The 18490-nt window shown below is 39.4% G+C and overlaps 1 protein-coding gene across 3 annotated transcripts in view; it reads right to left on the bottom strand.

Moving 5' to 3' along the window:
* Positions 1–18490, bottom strand: part of map3k5 (mitogen-activated protein kinase kinase kinase 5) — a 50662-nt gene that overhangs the window by 10567 nt on the left and 21605 nt on the right. For all 3 annotated transcript variants that reach the window (XM_046873161.1, XM_046873160.1, XM_046873162.1), the window contains 12 exons: positions 18248–18416; positions 15783–15889; positions 12432–12602; positions 11951–12063; positions 9290–9449; positions 7222–7375; positions 6878–6985; positions 5080–5132; positions 2432–2527; positions 1987–2068; positions 1661–1794; positions 30–157 (listed from right to left, as the gene is read on the bottom strand). In XM_046873161.1, coding sequence (XP_046729117.1) covers positions 30–157; positions 1661–1794; positions 1987–2068; positions 2432–2527; positions 5080–5132; positions 6878–6985; positions 7222–7375; positions 9290–9449; positions 11951–12063; positions 12432–12602; positions 15783–15889; positions 18248–18416 — 1475 coding nt within the window. The remainder of the gene's footprint in view (positions 1–29; positions 158–1660; positions 1795–1986; positions 2069–2431; positions 2528–5079; positions 5133–6877; positions 6986–7221; positions 7376–9289; positions 9450–11950; positions 12064–12431; positions 12603–15782; positions 15890–18247; positions 18417–18490) is intronic.

The raw sequence follows: 18490 nt of genomic DNA, 5'->3' as shown, positions 1-18490 counted from the left end.
TCTTTTTCACCACAACACTTCAATCTCACCTCCTGGGACCTGCTCCATGAAGATCTTGATAAAGCCGTCTTCACTGATGGAGCCCAAGTACTGCACAATGTTCTTATGTTTCAGGTGCTTGTGCAGGGCAATCTCCTCGTGCAGAGGCTGGGAGTACCTGCACACACACACACACACACACACACACACACACTATTACGATAAAACCTGTTTAGATTACACAGCATTTCTTAACCCTAATTCTTCAAGGAGATAGGAGAAAGTATTTCTGGAATATTCTTGGAAAAAAAAAAAAAAAACCTACTTGATGCCACACCAGTCTGGTTAGTATGAGCATCTGATTGCCGTGAGCGTTTGTGTGTGTCGACATTTTTAAGTATTTTTAAACCCATTAAAAAGTAATTACACAAGCATAAGCCCAAGATTGCACAATACTCCGCTTTGGCTGCAACCGCATCTACCGAAACTTCCTTTTTTTTTATTTTGGGGAGAACTTGTCTTGCAAACAACTTGCACATCAATATTTCAAGGCATCTATGATATTACACAAGAGGTTTCGATTATAATATGTTCTAATTATAACAATTTATGAGAATAGAGAATTATTATTCAACATTCGGGTTCTCGCTACTCCGATTGGACTTTGAAGGAAAACGTGCCGACGGTGTGGTTTGTTCCAGGCTGATATATTTGTTCTGGTGCAGCTGATACACAAGTCCACTGAGAGCTCATGATCTTTGCTCTATTACAGCACCAGAAACTCTCTGCTCTGCTGTCGTTTTTACCCTCGAAAATGAGAAGCGAGAGAAAAAGAAAAATTCAGATAAACTGAAATTAGACACAAAAAAAATGTATATATATTTATACACACATAATATATACACATATATAATGGTAGCATAATAATAGGAAAATTATGCACAAAGCACAAGATGGCAATGCACAAAGCACAAGGTACTGCACAAAGCCAGCTCCATGAAGATCCATGAAGATATGGTTTACACTGGTTGGACATGGTGGAAGACCCCCTGCTATTGGAATGGATTTTTCATACTGACTGCACTCTCAGGCCTCCTGACCTCACCTAAATCAGTACCTGACTTTACTAACACCCTTGTGAGCACAAAAAACAAAAAAAAAAAAAAAAATCACAAAAAAGGTTATTATAACAAATATAGTTATAAAACCATCAGTGGTCTGCCTCCACCAATCTCAAATAAAGGTTGTTAAAAAATACAATAAAAACACACACACATGCAAATGTCCTCACAACCCACAAAAGGTTGTGCATTACTGTCATTATGAGGACATTTGATGCTCACGAAGGGCTTAAAGCCTGCACACAGAAACACACACACGCACCACTGCCACCTTTATGAGAGCACTTTAGGCTTTTGTCGGCGTTGTTCCCTCCCACTTGAAGTAATTATATAACAGTAAGAGGAAGCTTACACAATCGGATCTACTGTATCTCCCGCTTTTTTCTTTTTGCAGAACTTTGTTTGGTATTAAAAAACACATAGCTGTTCAGACTGCTGAGTCACGATCGCACTCGTCATCGTCTCATCGTTTCAGGTACAGCGCAAACAAAACAGCGACAATGCAAAAGGAACACACACACACACACACACCGTAATGCAAAGCCTGAGTAGTGGTCTACCTGCTGTCCCGCTCAGGAATCTCCTTGATTGCCAGTCGCACCTGGTTACTGAGGTCACGACCCGCATAGACGATGCCGAACGTCCCTTTACCCAGAATCACTCTCTCACCATGCTCATCGTATTCATAATCGTACTACACACACACACACACACACACACACACACACACACACACACACATCATTGTATTAGTAAGAAACTGCACAGACGTTTACATTTTTGTTATTTATTTAAATTGTTTTACTGAATAAACTGTAGCAAAACAATCAATACACACAAACGCTATTGTTGCTACTTGTGTATATGTGTGTGTGTGTGTGTGTACCTCTAAAGTTTCAGAATCACACTCCGCCTCTTCTGGACCTTTCCAGGCTTCTTCAGTCAGACTGTTCACAAGCTCACAGAACCTGCAACACACACATACAAACAAACAAATAAAACAAACAAACAACGATCAACGCATACATATAACCATGTACACATACAACCATGTACATGCACACACAGATACAACCATACACACACACACAAAACCATAAACACAAAAACAATACTCAAACAAGTGCATACACTTACAAATATACACATTCATAAACACAAACATGTACACAAACATCCATACATCAGTCCATACATACACACACCCAAGCACACATATGAAGATGCAAAAACCTTTCCATTTTTATTAGATGAAACACAAACTGACGTCAGTCTTTTTGCGTTTTGCTAAGCAAATCAAGCATAGGTGGAAAACACACACAAACACACACCTTTTGCAGTGCATCTCTGTGCAGAAGTAGATCTGGAAGTCTTCGGAGTTGTTTAGTACGTAAAGGAAAGAGCTGCGTTCATCAAACTTAGAAATGCTGCAGAAAGAAAAAGAGACAGAAGGAGATGATTTCAGGTCTTGCGTCGTCCGTCTTATTGGTTTCATGTGTTTAAAAGTAAGCGTTCAGAAATCTACTGATAAAAAACTTGAAAAATAAATGCAAACAGACCCAAATATGTGTACTGTAGGTAGTTGCCTCCTGATTCATACACACATATCTACATATACACACACACACACACACACACACACACACACACACACACACACACACACACACACACACACACGCTTAAACTCCTACACACATACATACTCATACACCGATACACACCTCTATATATACACATACACACTCCCATACACACCTCTATATATACACATATCTATCCATCCATCCATCCACGCACACATACCCATACACACACCTCTATATATACACATACATACTCATACACCTATACACACTCCTATATATACATACACACTCCCATACACACCTCTATATATACACACATACATACTCACACCTATACACACAGTCCCATACACACCTTTATATATACACACACACACACACACACACACACACACACACACACACACACACACACACACACACCTATATACACAAATACACATACATACCTTACACCTATACACACTCCCATACACACACTCACAAGCATAAACTCCTACACACATACATAAACCACAAAACACATACTACCATGTAACCATATACATGCATATTCATGAACACACATACTCCCAAAAACATATCCCCACACACACACACACACACACACACACACACACACACACACACACACACTACACATGTGCACATACTGTATACACACACTGTGCTACACATATATCCACACGTTTTCTACAATGGTGAGAATATTTAGCATTTCGGGAAAGGAGTCTTTCAGCGTCCGAGCTTTGTGACAGTCAGAGCTGAAGCGTTATCTCCAGGAATTTGCCCCACCGGAAGGACTTTGGGGTTTTTCCGGAGCATGACCAGCTGCATGTATTTGCTCTTACATTCAGAGCGAATGAAAAGGAGACGAGAACGAATGTTGAGGGAGCGAAGGTTTGCTCCAACACCGGAGTCGTATTCACTTTGAACGAGTCGTAGAAACCTAATCAGTCTCAAAGTGCTGCAGTGGAAGAGTGCGTGCTGATAAAAGTTCCTCTTTCAGCTCACACACAAACACACACACGCACAAACACACACAGAGAGAACTCAGAAATCAACAAAGACCTCACTATTGCACTTCACCCACTACTGAAGGGACTTTCCTTTTGGTACTGTGTGTGTGTGTCTGTGTGTTCGAGATTGCAGGCGAGCAGAGGGACTTCAGTAAGTGTTAAACAGCTTGTGCGTTGAACAACTGTTCATTTTGTGCTGTGATGAGAGTGGTAGTGAGTGTGTGTGTGTGTGTGTGTGTGTGTGTGTGTGTGTGTGTGTGTGTGTGTAGATGAGTATCTGCTTTGTATTACACTCAAAGCCACTTTTATGAGTGGACCTTCAGTGCATGTTCCCCTAGCAACCCAGACTCTGCATCAGGCCAATCACAGCACATCGCTGAGACTCGGGCCGTGCAGGTGTCCAGCAGTCAGTGGGCAGAAGATATAAACCTGCACTCGACTCTTGCACTTCCATTACGTTTTTTTTTTCTTACGCGAACGTAATTCCTTCATAACGCCGAAAAAATCCTTAAGAAACCTCAAAGGTGTATTTTTTTTTATTTTATATACACACACACACACACACCATATTTCCAAAAGTATTGGGTCACCTGGTCATAAGGTTGGTTTAACTGGTATAACCCCACCAGTACCTGACTTGAACACCCTTGTGTCTAAATGAGCACAAATCACCATAAAATCTGGTGGAACATCTTCCCAGAAGAGTGGAGATTATTGTAACAAGATACAAGCACTTATTGTGGACAATTAAAAAAAAGCCCCTCTGGATAGGTGTCCACAGCCTTTTTATATAGTGTATACATATTGTGAGATGTGATGTATGGTTTAGAGACAGTAGCATTGATCAAAAGACAGGAGGTGGAGCTGGAGGTAGCAGAGCTGTAAATGTTGAGGTTTTCATTGGGAGTGATGAGGATGGACAGGATTAGAAATGAGTTGATTGAGATGGTTTGGACATGTGCAGAGGAGGGACATGGGGTATATTAGTAGGAGAATACTGAGGATGGAGCCACCAGGAGGAAGAAAAAGAGGAAGACCAAGGAGGAGGTGGTGAGGGAAGACATGCAGGTAGTTGGTTTGTAAGAGGCAGATGTAGAGGACAAGGGATATGGAGACGGATGATCTGCTGTGGCCCCCCTAATGGGAGAAGTGCAAAAAGATGATGATGATGCATATTCGGGGATGTATGTCCCAATGACATCCAATTATTGGGACAATGGGACATCCATTACTAAAATCAGTGAACAGAAGAGTCTTGGCTTTTCGAAACGAAAGAAGTGTAGGCACTCGTCCCACACTCTTTAGTGAACGCGGGACTGGTCATAGTTCGACTTGTGTCTTGTTTGGACTTTAAGGCGGGAGAAGACTCACCTCACACCTCGCACTGATGCAGCACTGAAATTCCACTCATGGATCCCCTTATTCTAAAAGACAAAGAGAGAGAGAGAGAGAGAGAGAGAGAGAGAGAGAGAGAGAGAGCAAATAGTTATATAATAATGCAGTTTGTTGTCGTGGCCGGTGTTTGCGTGTGAGCGTGTATGTGTCATTTTCTGCCTAAGAAAAAGTGTAAGAGTCAGAAATCAGCCCACAGCAGAAAGTGAGAGAGAGAGAGAGAGAAAGAGAGAGAGAGTGAGTGTGAGTGTGTGTGTGTGTGTCTTTCATTACTTTTGCACAGTGATATTATATAACGCACACAGCCTGATTTACCCTCTATTGTGTGTATATACACGCTTGCCTGCATTAAATGATTGACAATGCAAAAGAACAAGAAAAATAAAAGCAAAAGAATGAGAGTGGTGATTTCTCTCCACTTGTTGGTCTAACAGCAAGAGATGAGAGAAAGAGAGAGAGAGAGAGAGAGAGAGTTTGTACATATAATGAGTCAGTAATAAGAAACGTGCAATAGTCTGGTCATAAAGTGTGAATTTCCTCCTCAAACACACACACACACACACACACACACACAGACGTGACGCAACTGATCGAACAAGTTAATAAGTGAATGAGAAAATGGGTAAGTAAATGAGTGAGAGATGGAATGAGTAAATGAACGAGTAAGCGACAGAGTGAATGACTGCATGAGTGAGTGCAAAACCTCAGTACGTGACCAAGTGATTGAATGAGTATGTTTTAAGAGTGAGTGAATGCATGAGCGAGTGAATGAATGAGTGTCTGAGCAAATGGGTGAATGAAGAGTTCACCCATGTTTGAAGAGTGAGTGAATGAATAAGCGAATAAGCGAGTGAGTAAATGAGACCGTGAATGAATGAATGAGAATGTGAATTAATGAGCGAATGAGGGAGTGAATAAATGAATCAATGAGAACGTGAACGAAAGCGAATGAATAAGCGAGTGAGTAAATGAGAAGGCGTGAATGAATGAGCAAATTAGAGTGAGTAAATGAGTAATTGAGAGCGTGAATAAATAAATGAATGAGGGAGTGAGTAAATGAGAGCGTGAATGAATGAATGTGAATGAGTGAATGAGGGAGTGAGTAAATGAGAGGGTAAATTATTGAATGAGAAAGTGAATGAATGAATGAATGAAAGAAAGAGTAAATGAGAGGGTAAATGAATGAATAAATGAATGGGAATGGAATGAATGAGTGAGTAAATGAGAGTGTGAATAAATAAATATGTGAATGAATGAGCGAATGAGGGAGTGAGTAAATGAGAGTGTGAATGAATGAATGAGAATGTGAATGAGCGAATAAGCGAGTGAGTAAATGAGTGTGAATGAATGAGTGTGAATGAATGAGTGAATGAGTAAATGAGTGAATGAATGAGTGAATGAGGAGTGAGTAAATGAGAGCGTGAATGAATGAATGTGAATGAGCAAATAAGCGAGTGAGTGAATGAGTGTGAATGAATGAGTGTGAATGAATGAGTGAATGAGTAAATGAGTGAATGAATGAGTAAATGAGGGAGTGAGTAAATGAGAGCGTGAATGAATGAATGAATGAGAATGTGAATGAATGAGCGAATAAGCGAGTGAGTAAATGAGAGGGCGTGAATGAATTAGTGAACGCGTAAATGAATTTAAAAAGTGTGCGTTTAAAGAGGGTGTAAATGAGCGAGTCAGTAAATTAGTGAACAAATGAACAATTTAATGAATGAACTGATGTCTATGTGAATAAATGATCGAATGAGTGAATGAACTGAATGCTCACTTTGTCATCAGGAGCCACGTGCCAAATCGAGAGTGTGTTCTGTTCCACATCGTTGTTGATTGACAGGTAAGACGGCTGGTAGACTTTAGTGGGCTCTAGAATCAACACCTGTCATAAAAACAAAACCCGATTATTTCATGAATATGAGCAGCCCAGTACCAGGAAACAGAAGTGACATGGACTGATGTCCGTCTGCGTCTCCTCAGTGTTTCGTAATGGTCACACTGCGTTTTATTTTCTCTCATTAACTTCAAGAACAAGCAGCTGTTGATGAAGCAACTGTTAATTATATGAGTGACAGCGATTCATTTGATAATTAATGAATTTAAAAGTGCGTTTCGTACTGGGAAGCGGACAGATGAGACATCTTTTTTGGTAGCCTCTACCAGGAAGTCCATCCAAAAATCCACCAGTTCCTGTTTAGGGCCTGGTGGCTCAGTCGAAGGTTTCTTAAAGTGCTGATAGATTAGAATGGTCTCGACCAACGAGCAGAGGTACCTGAAATGTACACAAACACATAAGCAGTTTTAATTTTTCTTCTCTTTCTTTTTTTTTTTTTTTTTAAAAAAAGCTTCTAATTATTAAGACATGACATAATACAAAGTGATATTGTGGTTTGTGGCGAGAGAATGGAGCAGGTTAAGATGAAGACTGAAAGTCTGAAGACAGGGGAGGTACCTGGGTTCAACTGTGCAAAGTAATGAGAGAGTGCAGATGGGGTGCATAAGTGGAGAAGAGTGGAAGGAGGGATTTGTTATACAAGGGCACCTGCAAGAGTGAAAGGAAAAAGTTTAAAAAGCTAACGGTATCCTGCAGAAATTTCCCTTTATTAATTCCTTTGGGGGCTTTGGGGGACTTCAAGGGACGTCTAATTCTGCTCTGACTGCCATTGTAATTCCAAAAGACAATATTTTGTAAAGCACTCGACACACATTGTGCCACACTGCCATGATTTTATTGTCTTCAACTGTGGAATATACTATTCAGTGGCGCAGAACACAAAAAACATCACTGAGAGAATTCTCAGAAAAGACTAGCCAGACTGGTTTGAGGTCCCACAACGGACACAGCAGCGTGAATGACCACATTTTACAACAGTGGTGAGCAGAAAAGCCATCTCACAAACCACAACATAAAAAAAAAAATTGAGGCAGATAAGGTACAACAGCAGAATACATCAGGTCTCACTCCTGTCAGCCAAGAACAGGAATGTGAGGCTACATTGAGCACAGGCTTACAAACGACAGGAAAAAAGATGAGGAGATGTTTATAGCTGTCTGGTACCAGACGTGAGGTTGGAAAGTGTGTGGGTATGTGTGTTTGAAGATTTTCTCCCATGGCCTATATGAGTCATTGTGGGTTCATGGCCAAAAAAAAAAAAAAAAAAAATCTATCTATACACACATACACACATTTATAACAATCAGTTCAAATATTTAATGACTTATAAGTTAACGTGATTAATCGCAACGTATCACATTTGTTCTATTCTAAAATGTACCGTAAAAACATAAAAAGTAACTGTATACACTAAAGTGTAACAGATGTTTTAAATATATTAATTTCACTCTAAAATCCCTTTGTTATTAATTATTTTATATTTATTTAGTTATTTTACACTCTGGAAATAATTCTTTTAATATCAATTTCTTTTGAGGGTTCATGTTTCTATAGTTATATGTGAATTATTTTAGTGGTTGTTTTAATTGTTTATTATGGTATTTGACTCCTTTAAGAATTATTTTCCAGTTGCTTTTTACCCTATATACTGTATATACTGTGTATACACACACACACACACACACACACACACACACACACACACACACACACACACACACACACACACACACACACACTTTTTATTAACGCAGTTTATTACTACTAACATTTGTGAACATCAACAGTTTACATTTTTAAAACAATAAAAAAAAAAACCTGATGGTTAAATAATATATAATATTTCATAAAAATAATATAGAATAAATCAATTGAATTCACATTGAATTCACATTTGATTAAATAAATAAATATATCTTTTTTTTATTTGTTAGAGCCCATTTAGGAGATACAGATGTGTGTGTTTTACATTTAATATTTAATTTTCTAAGGATATGATCTACTTATTTCAGCAGACTTTAACAAATATCTTTATTCCTTCCATCCTTCATTCATTCACTCCCTCGATATGTGGAATTGTCCGGATTTTCTCTTTTTAAGAGAAAATCTTGAATCTGGACCGGAAACAAGAGTTGTGTTGCACATGCATGAAAACGTTTGAAGCTCCAGGTGGGGCCTTTAATTAAATGGTTATGCGTGCAACAGTTTTGTTTACACACCAATCTATTAGTGGACCAAAAGAAGAAGTGCATATACGGGTGTGTGTATGAGAAAGTGTGTGTTTACACATACCAGACAGGTGCTTTAAGCTTGAAGAGCTTCTCCGAGGCTTGTAAGACCCGAGTGTTGTCGCAGGCCAGAATGCTAGCACCCAGGAAAAAGCCCACATCCCAGTAACTCTGTAGTTTATCCAGACTGCCTTTCTTTCCCAATAGACTGCTCAACTTCACACCTACAACACACACATCAAACGATTACAAACATACCCAGTCTGTCACTCTACACCAGACATATTGATCACTGACCTCCTCCTCAGTATGCAGGTCTGATGTCTGTTGAATTACGCATGTCTTTTTTTGGCCCTGTATGTTTTTTTTCATTGCTATGAGAAGTTGAAACTGTCTTTTCCTTGCTACATTTGTGGTTTCAGAGGGTGTGTGCGTGTGTTCTGAGGCCATGTTAAGGAACATACTAATATCATACAAGCTAGACGAATGCTAAATGCCTACGCAGAATCTGTGTGTAAACACAAGGCATGAGCTTCTTAGGAGAAAAGTCTGAGTTTTTGTAAGAAATCTATAGAATTCTACCAAAAATTCAGCAAGAGGTTGGTAGGACTGATGATCGTACTTTTTAGCTACTCAAGCAACTTACTGAACGAGAAAGGAATGAAACGATGATGAAATGATTTTAGAGATGGGAAGATCGAACCATTTTAGTGACTTGGTTCTTTGAATCTTTTTTTGTCATTAGGTTCCTTTAAATCACCTTCATAGCGTATACGGGAGTCACGTGACAAAAGGACGAATGACTCAGACCAGAGGACTCATGAGATGAACTACTCAATTCTGTTTCCTGTGGAACGAACTGCACAGCGTATATGGGAGGCACGTGATAAAAGAACGAACGACTTGGACCAAAAGATTCGAAAGGTGAACGACTCAATTAGGTTTCCTCTATATAACCTGTGGAGATTTTTTTCTGAGGCAAATCGTTCTTCTGAGAGATCATGAACGACCCATCACTAGTGGATATCAGCCTGATCATTATTCTTCTATAACGGCATGACGAGGCCTATATTGCTTTTAAAATCAATTTTATACCAACAATTACTTCATTTAGCCATACGGAATATCCATGAAACAAGAATAGCAGACTTTACAAGAGCACCATTTCATCCTTCTATAAAGATCTATAATAATTCCCTCTACTCTTCTGAGATGATGTTCCACTAGGTTTTGGGGAGATTTGTAAGATATCAAATCAGCCACAAGTATGTTAGTAATGTCTGGTACTAATGAAGGTAAGGTGGGAAGGACTGAGGTGACGTTCCAATTCATCCTAAAGTTGTTGGGCTGAAACGCTATAGCCGGCTACTAATGATCTCCCAGTCTAGCCCATGTAAACCACATCTTCATCTTGTCATGCTGGACCACGTTTGGGTCTTCCAGTTCAAATGAATGGAAATTTCATTTCAGACATCCTATACAATTGTGTGCATCCAACTTCAAAGTTTGGGGAAGAACCAGATATGGCTGTATACAAATAAAACTGAATTGGAGACAAAAGCTGTCTTCTTTTTCAATTTTTATACCATTATTTTTTTTTTTTTTTTACACACCTAATTACAACATTTGACTTTTCGCCCCTCATTCAGGCTGCTGGAACGGAAGCAGCGGAAGCGAGGCGCTCAATTATGCATTCATTCCCTGACAAATTACACAGTGGGCGAAAAAAAAAAATCCCCACAGATGACAGCTTTATTTTAAGCTTGGATTCTGCAATACGCCCGACAGTTTCAAGATCATCGAGCACGGTCTTGAACATCCTGAAAGTGGGGAAGTGTCTTTGTTACAACAATTTGGAAAAAAGGTTAAAAACCAGAGCTTACATCCTGTGAGAACAAAGTTGGAAGCACACAATTGTGTACGATGGCTGTGGAGCCAGTGGCATGAAATTGTCCCTTTGCTTCAACTAGGAGACACAAAACATGATGAGATTCGCTTTATTTGGGTTAAATATGGTGGAAAATCTCCTGCTATTGAGCTCCAATCCTATTGAACACCTGCGGGGTGATGTCTCCTTAAATCACCTACATCACTACCTGACTTTACTTATGTCCTTGTGAAACAATAAATGAGTACAAATCTACACAAAAGCATCTTTCCCAGAAGAGTGGTTGTTACTATAACTGTAATTAGGGACTGGGATGTCAAAAAAAAAAAACCCATCCCAATCTTACAGTTAGGTGTCCACAAACCTTTGCCCATGTGTTATATTATAAATTGTGAAATTATGTAAAATTAACCTCTTACGTGGAAGCCTGCTCATTTTGTTTAACACGAAAACACAAAATTCCATAATTGCGTCTTGAATAGCAACGGAATCTCAATTCTATTCATTTGATGTATATTTATGATCAATTACTGCCAATTTTTCCTCGTTGGACATTGCGAAAGCTGTGAACGTCCCCACCGAGAAATCGTGAAGTGAAATGAGTGAAATTATGTTACAGTCAGTTGTACTTATGCACTTGTTTTGTTCGTCATAACCGAACATGTCTGAGCGCTCTTCCTGTTTTTCATGTTTTCTGAGAACTTTCTCATTCAGTAACTCGAACTTTGCCTTGTGAAAGAGTAAGAACTTGACTGAAACTAACCATATGAAGTTTCTAGACCCTATTGAATTCCTTTAGTGAATATTTTCTAATTGTGCGTGTTTGTTTATACCCACCGACTTTACGGAGCTCGAAGGAACAGTCGAACTGGTGACCAACGGCCAGCAAAAGCACAGCGTAGTTTATACCGGAGTGCAGCGTGGGCTCCGATTCGAACCCTCTCTTGAACCTATTGGGGAAATGAGACAGTGAACAGACTTCATACCGAGATTTCCACTAATAATCTGTCATTTATTTGAAGGAGCATCTTGAACATTAATTCTAATACTTTGGGTTTGGGGAAGTGACATTTCTTTTTTTTTGTTATAGTTATTATTTAATTCTACCCAGTCACATGACACCTGGTATAACCACCAAAAAAACAACTAGAGATATAAAAACAAACCACAGACCAGAAAAAAAAAAAAAAAAAAAACCCACACAAACACCATGTCTTTATCTTATTTCAAGACCGTACTATTTTTTTTTTTTCTGGACTCTGTGGTGGCCTCAGCCATTTTCTATGGAGTAGCATAGATGTTAGATGTTGTTGCTCACCAGAGTATGCTGCTGTCTCGGCTCTGAGTGTCAGTAAAGTGCGAGTCCTGAAACATGTCCTTGTAGATACGTCCCACCAGGCAGTAAATGTCCGAGGCCACCTGCACTTCAGACTCGACCAGAGGAAGCATGAGGTCCAGAGCTCGCTGTCTGTCCCCAGGCTGGTTTCTCCTAAATACAGTAGGGATTCGGGGTTAATTTCGAACGTCAAATCCTGAAAATGAATTTCCAACGTGAAGGATTATATTCGATGCAATTCGATTTGTATAGGGCTTTTAACACAGGACATTATCCCAAAGCAGCTTTCCAGAGAAACTGATTATGAATACACCTATTCAATGTATAATTTGCTCTATAAATATATCCCTAATGAGCAAGCCAGTGGGGAAAACGGCAAAGAAAAACTCCCCGAGAAGTCATTAGGCGAAAACCCTTTCTAATCTGGGTGACACAATGTCCATTCATTGTAGTTCCATCAATGTTGGGGTTATTAATTGTAGCAGACTGTTTATATTAATTACAGTCCAAATCCATCTTCATGGTTTGTGAATTTAACATTCCACAGTAAACCTCACGGATCTTTATTCTGTTTATTCAAGTAAAAACTTGAGCACTGATCCGAAGAACCCAAATATCAATCATTTTTGATTTATTCAAGGCAAATGATCTCACCCATGAGTGATGAAAGATCTCACCCATACATATTACTATAACGATGTCTGTATTTAGGATAAAAAAAACAGTAAAAATTAAATAACGCCTTTTTTGTGTCTTTTCGGATTTCGGTCTATTATAACACAATCCATCTTCTATTTATACATAACAGATTACCACATTTCCTCCTCCTTCACTCAGGGGATTCCCCAAAGTTATTAACCAGTAATCGGCGAGATAAAAGATAAGATCTGTGGCATTTTAAATCAATTTTTCCGATTGTCTCGCTGTAAATTCAAATCAGACGCATTTGCGTCAATGTGGCATTGGGGAGAGAGTCAGCAAACAGAACGTTATGATGATGCCGTCCTTCGTTACCTTGCATGCAGCTGAAAGGGAAAAATCTACCATGAAGTCTGTCTTATATGTCAATACGGTAATCTCCGGTACATAATCAGTGTACGCCGTTCAGATCGCAAGTGATTACGTAGTCAAAACAAGTTGCTGGCTTTGATCTTTAACGGAGCAATCACGCTATTCATACATACAGCTGCGTTCTTTCAATTCTACACAGAATTTCTAAGGACGTTGAATATCACCGAGTCAAGAGATCTTATTCGTGAGTTTCCCTCCTATCAAACACCACTGTATCTATATAAAGAATGAAGGTGGTTGAATGAACACATTAGCACCAGATAGGGGTGTAACGATACACTTGTTGGTATCGAACTGCTTCGATACAGAACTTTGGGTTCATTGCAAACACGTACTGAAGGCAATCGTTTTTTTTTTTTCTTTTTTTTTTACATATGTTCGAGAGGGAACCCGGATTTTAATTAAGCAAGTTTGGCTGTAAGTTAAGCTGCAAGTTTGTTTAGTCTCCGCCTCCCACTTTGAGTGCATTGTCACTTTGGCTACTCAAATCGACTTTGTCCCGGGGATGTGCGGAAACTCAGATTTTGTGTAATCAAGGTTATGACGCCGCTGCTTCTGCGTTTTATGCACAGCTTGAAGGAGAAATGCCTGACAATTCTGCATATCGAGGGAGCAAATAAATAATTATCTTAAATTTTTTGTATTGCATTAAATTGATTTAGTCGATTTTATTATTTTTTTTTTTTTTACCGCGCAGGCGTTTTATTTAAAATTGTTTTACATTTTTTTTTTCCAATTTAAACTGTTTATGTTCACAAATGTTAATCATGATAAACAACAAACAATAATGTTTTAAAATTGAAACATTTCACTATGAACTTTGTGTGTTTGATAAGGGTGCGGTGCTCCGAGGTAAAGAAGTGAATGTGAAGCAAAAGCAACCATAACATCATACGTTGTTTATTCCAAGCACGCTGATTGAATAACAGTGCGAATGCTGGAGTCTGGACTTTTCTCCCAGACAAAATACGAGAGAAGAGAATGCAGAGGTAAACAAGACGAGCAGAAAGAATGCAAGTCCGGACACATCGACCCCTCAGACGTCTTGAATTCCATTGCTCACGCGTTGAGGCGCATTTTTCTTAAAGTTTCACTTTGTCTTATTAGCAGTTCAAGCAGGAACTAGAGACATATGAGATAAAAGGTAATTAGAATCGTGACACACAAGCTCCTTCCAGCTCCTTCCTAGTTTTGACAATGTCAAATGGCCAGATAAGTACATTTTGTTTAGTTGAAATGTGTCCTAAAATGTGTGTAGACTTTTGTTCTTGGCTGCAAAGTCACTTGTATTATTTTTTTACTTACTACAGATAGAGAAGACAGAGACTGAATTAGCCAGAAGGTAAAAAGACAGAAATAAAGAATAATAAAAAACTGCAAACGAACAAATTATGAGACAGAAAAGAAGAAAAGAAAAACAAAAACAAGCTCGAGAGAGGAGACTGAAAGGACAAATTGCGAAAGAAAGTAAACGGTCAGGAATTGTCCTCGTATTCAGCTCATCTCTCCAAAGACCATCCCACTCGTGGGCCTACGCGCTTACTGTACGCGGCACGTGGATAAACTAGGATTGCTCAGTGATACTTTTCTGATTCTGCTGCAGTCACCATTTGTGCAGTTTCTGCTCCATTTTGTACATTCTGAACAATTATTCTGTATATAATAATATTCTATTTAATTATCCTTTAAATAAGCCATTGTATATCCCAGGTCATCTTTATACCAATATATTATTTGTTTGTTTCTATCCATCCATCCATACATCCCTTTTTATTTATCTATCCGCATTCCATCATTAATGATCATCGCCTTTGCTTTGCTCTTCCTCACATCTTCACCATGAACACCCCCCCCATAGGACATGTCTGGCTCAGAAGATCGACGTGATTAACCGTCCCCCAGGGTGACAATTACCAGAGGATTTCATGTCCTCCTGCCAGCACAAATCTCCCTGGCTGCCTCTTTTCATATGGTAAATAAGTGCAAATAAATCTCTCTTCGTCACGTCACACCGTCACGTTTTCTGAGTGCTGGAAATAAAGAAAATTGTTGGAAAGCTGTTTGAAAAGTGGAAAAAAAATAGAAAAATATCTGCCCACGAGTCATGAGTGTATTACTGGCAACGAGGCATCACGTCAATGCTTTTATAAATACAACACAATATTAACACATGCAAATGAACAACAGGGAAGCCCATGAATATTACAAGTGTCTGAAGGAAAGCTCAAGATAAAAACACACTCAAACACACACGTACGTCACCTGTTTAGCGCGAAGGCATAGTGGAATTTCACGTGAGGGTTGGCAATGGGGTCAAAGGTCGGAAGCTTTTCGAGAGTCTCAACCAGCTTGACGATGGACTCATAATCCTATAGACAGACAAATACAATTTTCATTAATGAACCACAGTAACGGATTTTTCCCCAATTAAAATATTCCTATATCTTGTAGCTGGCTAATGCAACAATATCGGAGCAGCCATCTTGGAACAAGCAAACCGTTTGGTATTAATTGTGTAATTGTTTAAGACGCCTCCCAAACTTACATTATTTATGATTTATTTTTTTATTATGGAAATAGACTATATAGACAAAATTATTGGATTTTCCATCCATACTTGATTCTTCCCAACAAACTTGAAGGTTTGGAATAGAAGATTCTTGAGTGGCCTTCTATACAGCTTCTATGCAGCTTTGACCTCAACCTTATTAAACACCTTTAAATGAATTCTGAATCTTGTGGTTAGGTGGCCACAAACTTTAGACCATATAGTGTATAGATGTGTGGATGGATGGATAGGTGGATGGATGGGTTGGTAGATGGATGTATAAGTGGATAGATGGAAGTATGGGTGGATGTATGGATGGATAAATAGATGGAAGTATGGGTGGGTGAATGGATCTATGGATGGATAAATTGATAGATGGATGGGTGGGTGAACGAGTGAATAGATGGATGGATGTATGGATGGATGGGTGAACGGATGGATAGATGGATGGATGAGAGTGTGTGTGTGTGTGTGTGTGTGTGTGTGTGTGTGTGTGTGTGTGTGTGTGAGGATGGATGGCTAGTTGGTTGGTTGGGTGGGTGTATGGATGGAAGGTTGAGTAAGTGCATGGATGGATGGATAAAAGGGTTAGTGGGTGTATGGACGAATGGATAAATAGATGGATGGGTGGGTGTATGAACGGATAGAGAGATTGATGGATGGATGTATAAGTGGATGATGTATAGATGTTTGGGTAGATTTATGGATGGATAAACAGATAGATGGATGGGTATGTGGGTGTGTATGGATAAATAGACGAATGGATGGATGGATGGATAATTGAAACGAACGAACAGATTGGTAGACTGAATAATTAATCAAACCCAGAACACCAAACGTGTCCTCAATGACCAAGTAATATTACATTACAGGAAAATAACACATTTCAACTTTTTACAAAACCTTTAAACATCTCTCTTCCAAACACTTAGGGCTTAGTTTCGTTATAAGTGTCTCTCTGGATTGAACATTCGCTCGCTCTGGTTTGTTAAAGTGCAGGTTTGGGAGCAGAGAGAGATGGTTATTTCGTTCCCAGCACACTGCATTATTGATGAAACCCTTTTGCATCACACTCCTGAGCCGGCACACAGCACGAAACCTCAGAAACCTATATAAATAATTCAGTGTACCTTTATGTAGCACGTTGTCATTAATTTTATTTATTGACAAAGGGCGGGGGCAGATCCGAGTGGTGCAAGCTCGATAAAAAATACATAATGCTAGTGGTATTAAAGGAAAGAATATATATACACATTTAGTTTGGTGTTTCAATTTATGCATGAATATGAGCTAACTTCACACTGGATTTCTACTTTAGCATTCAGTTGCATTGGGCTGTTTCTAAATTACCCCCTTATCCATAGCGACTTACAATTATCTCAGTCATACAGCTGAGCAGTTGTAGGTTAAGGGCCAGGCTCGAAGACCCAGCAGCTTGGTGGTGCTGGGATGTAAACTTGTGACCTTCCAAACAGAAGTCCAACATCTTATCCAATGAGCAACCACTCCCACTGAGCTACTATTGAATGCTTAGATTAGACCGGACTATGTGTTCCGTCAATTAGCTATAATAATAAACCACCATTGGACTGCTGATCTTAATCCATCGCCATTTGATTGGACGTGTATCATTGTTAGATGGGATCGTGTCTCCTAGTTAGATTTGGCTGTACTGTAGGCCATTGAACCTCTATTAGGTATCCTTAAAATGGACTGTGTTCCACAGGACGGTCGCTCCGATCCATTCAAGCGAATTGTGTCTATACGCATTAGGCCAAAATTTGTGGACCTGTTAGATCAGATTGTATTTGCTTGGAGGAGACAGGAAGCCAGACGCAGATAGCGGGAGTCCTAGAAGCTTATTAAATATTTACACTCGGAGTCTCGTACCGATTTCGAGAAACTCGACTCTTGGTGCACTTCGCCTGGAGTTTTGTTACGAAGAATTAAATGCTATTTGCCACAGGTGAGTGTGAACACCAGGATTTCCACCTTCATCTAACTATTCTATGAGACCTGTTGCACTATAGAACCACTATAGGGTTCATCTTGGAAGACAAACAAATTCTGATCAGTCTGAAAAACTTGCAATAATCGACCAAAAAATGCGATGAATTTAAGGCCATTTATGACCAACAACAACTGCTATTTGGTGTCTGGATGAAAGCGCTGCTCTCACCTGTATGTCTCTGTATGATAAAAGCAGGTTGATCACGATGTCAGCTGAAAGACACTCCACGTTGTCCAATCGCTGCTGGATCCGCCCCAGCTCTGCTGCAAGCTCCACCCCCGTGTACAGCTCCCGTGCTTTGCGGATCTCGTTCAGCATGGTCTCCCGGAAGTACTGGCTATAAAAGTACCACAAATGCAAATTGAAAAATTTATTCAAGCACTTGCTGTCCAATCAGGTGTCAGCTCTGTG

Source organism: Silurus meridionalis, chromosome 18, assembly GCF_014805685.1.
Source record: "Silurus meridionalis isolate SWU-2019-XX chromosome 18, ASM1480568v1, whole genome shotgun sequence".
In the NCBI taxonomy this organism is placed as follows: domain Eukaryota; kingdom Metazoa; phylum Chordata; class Actinopteri; order Siluriformes; family Siluridae; genus Silurus; species Silurus meridionalis.
The sequence above is the reverse complement of the archived record's forward strand: the minus strand, read 5'-3'. Positions and strand labels throughout refer to the sequence as shown.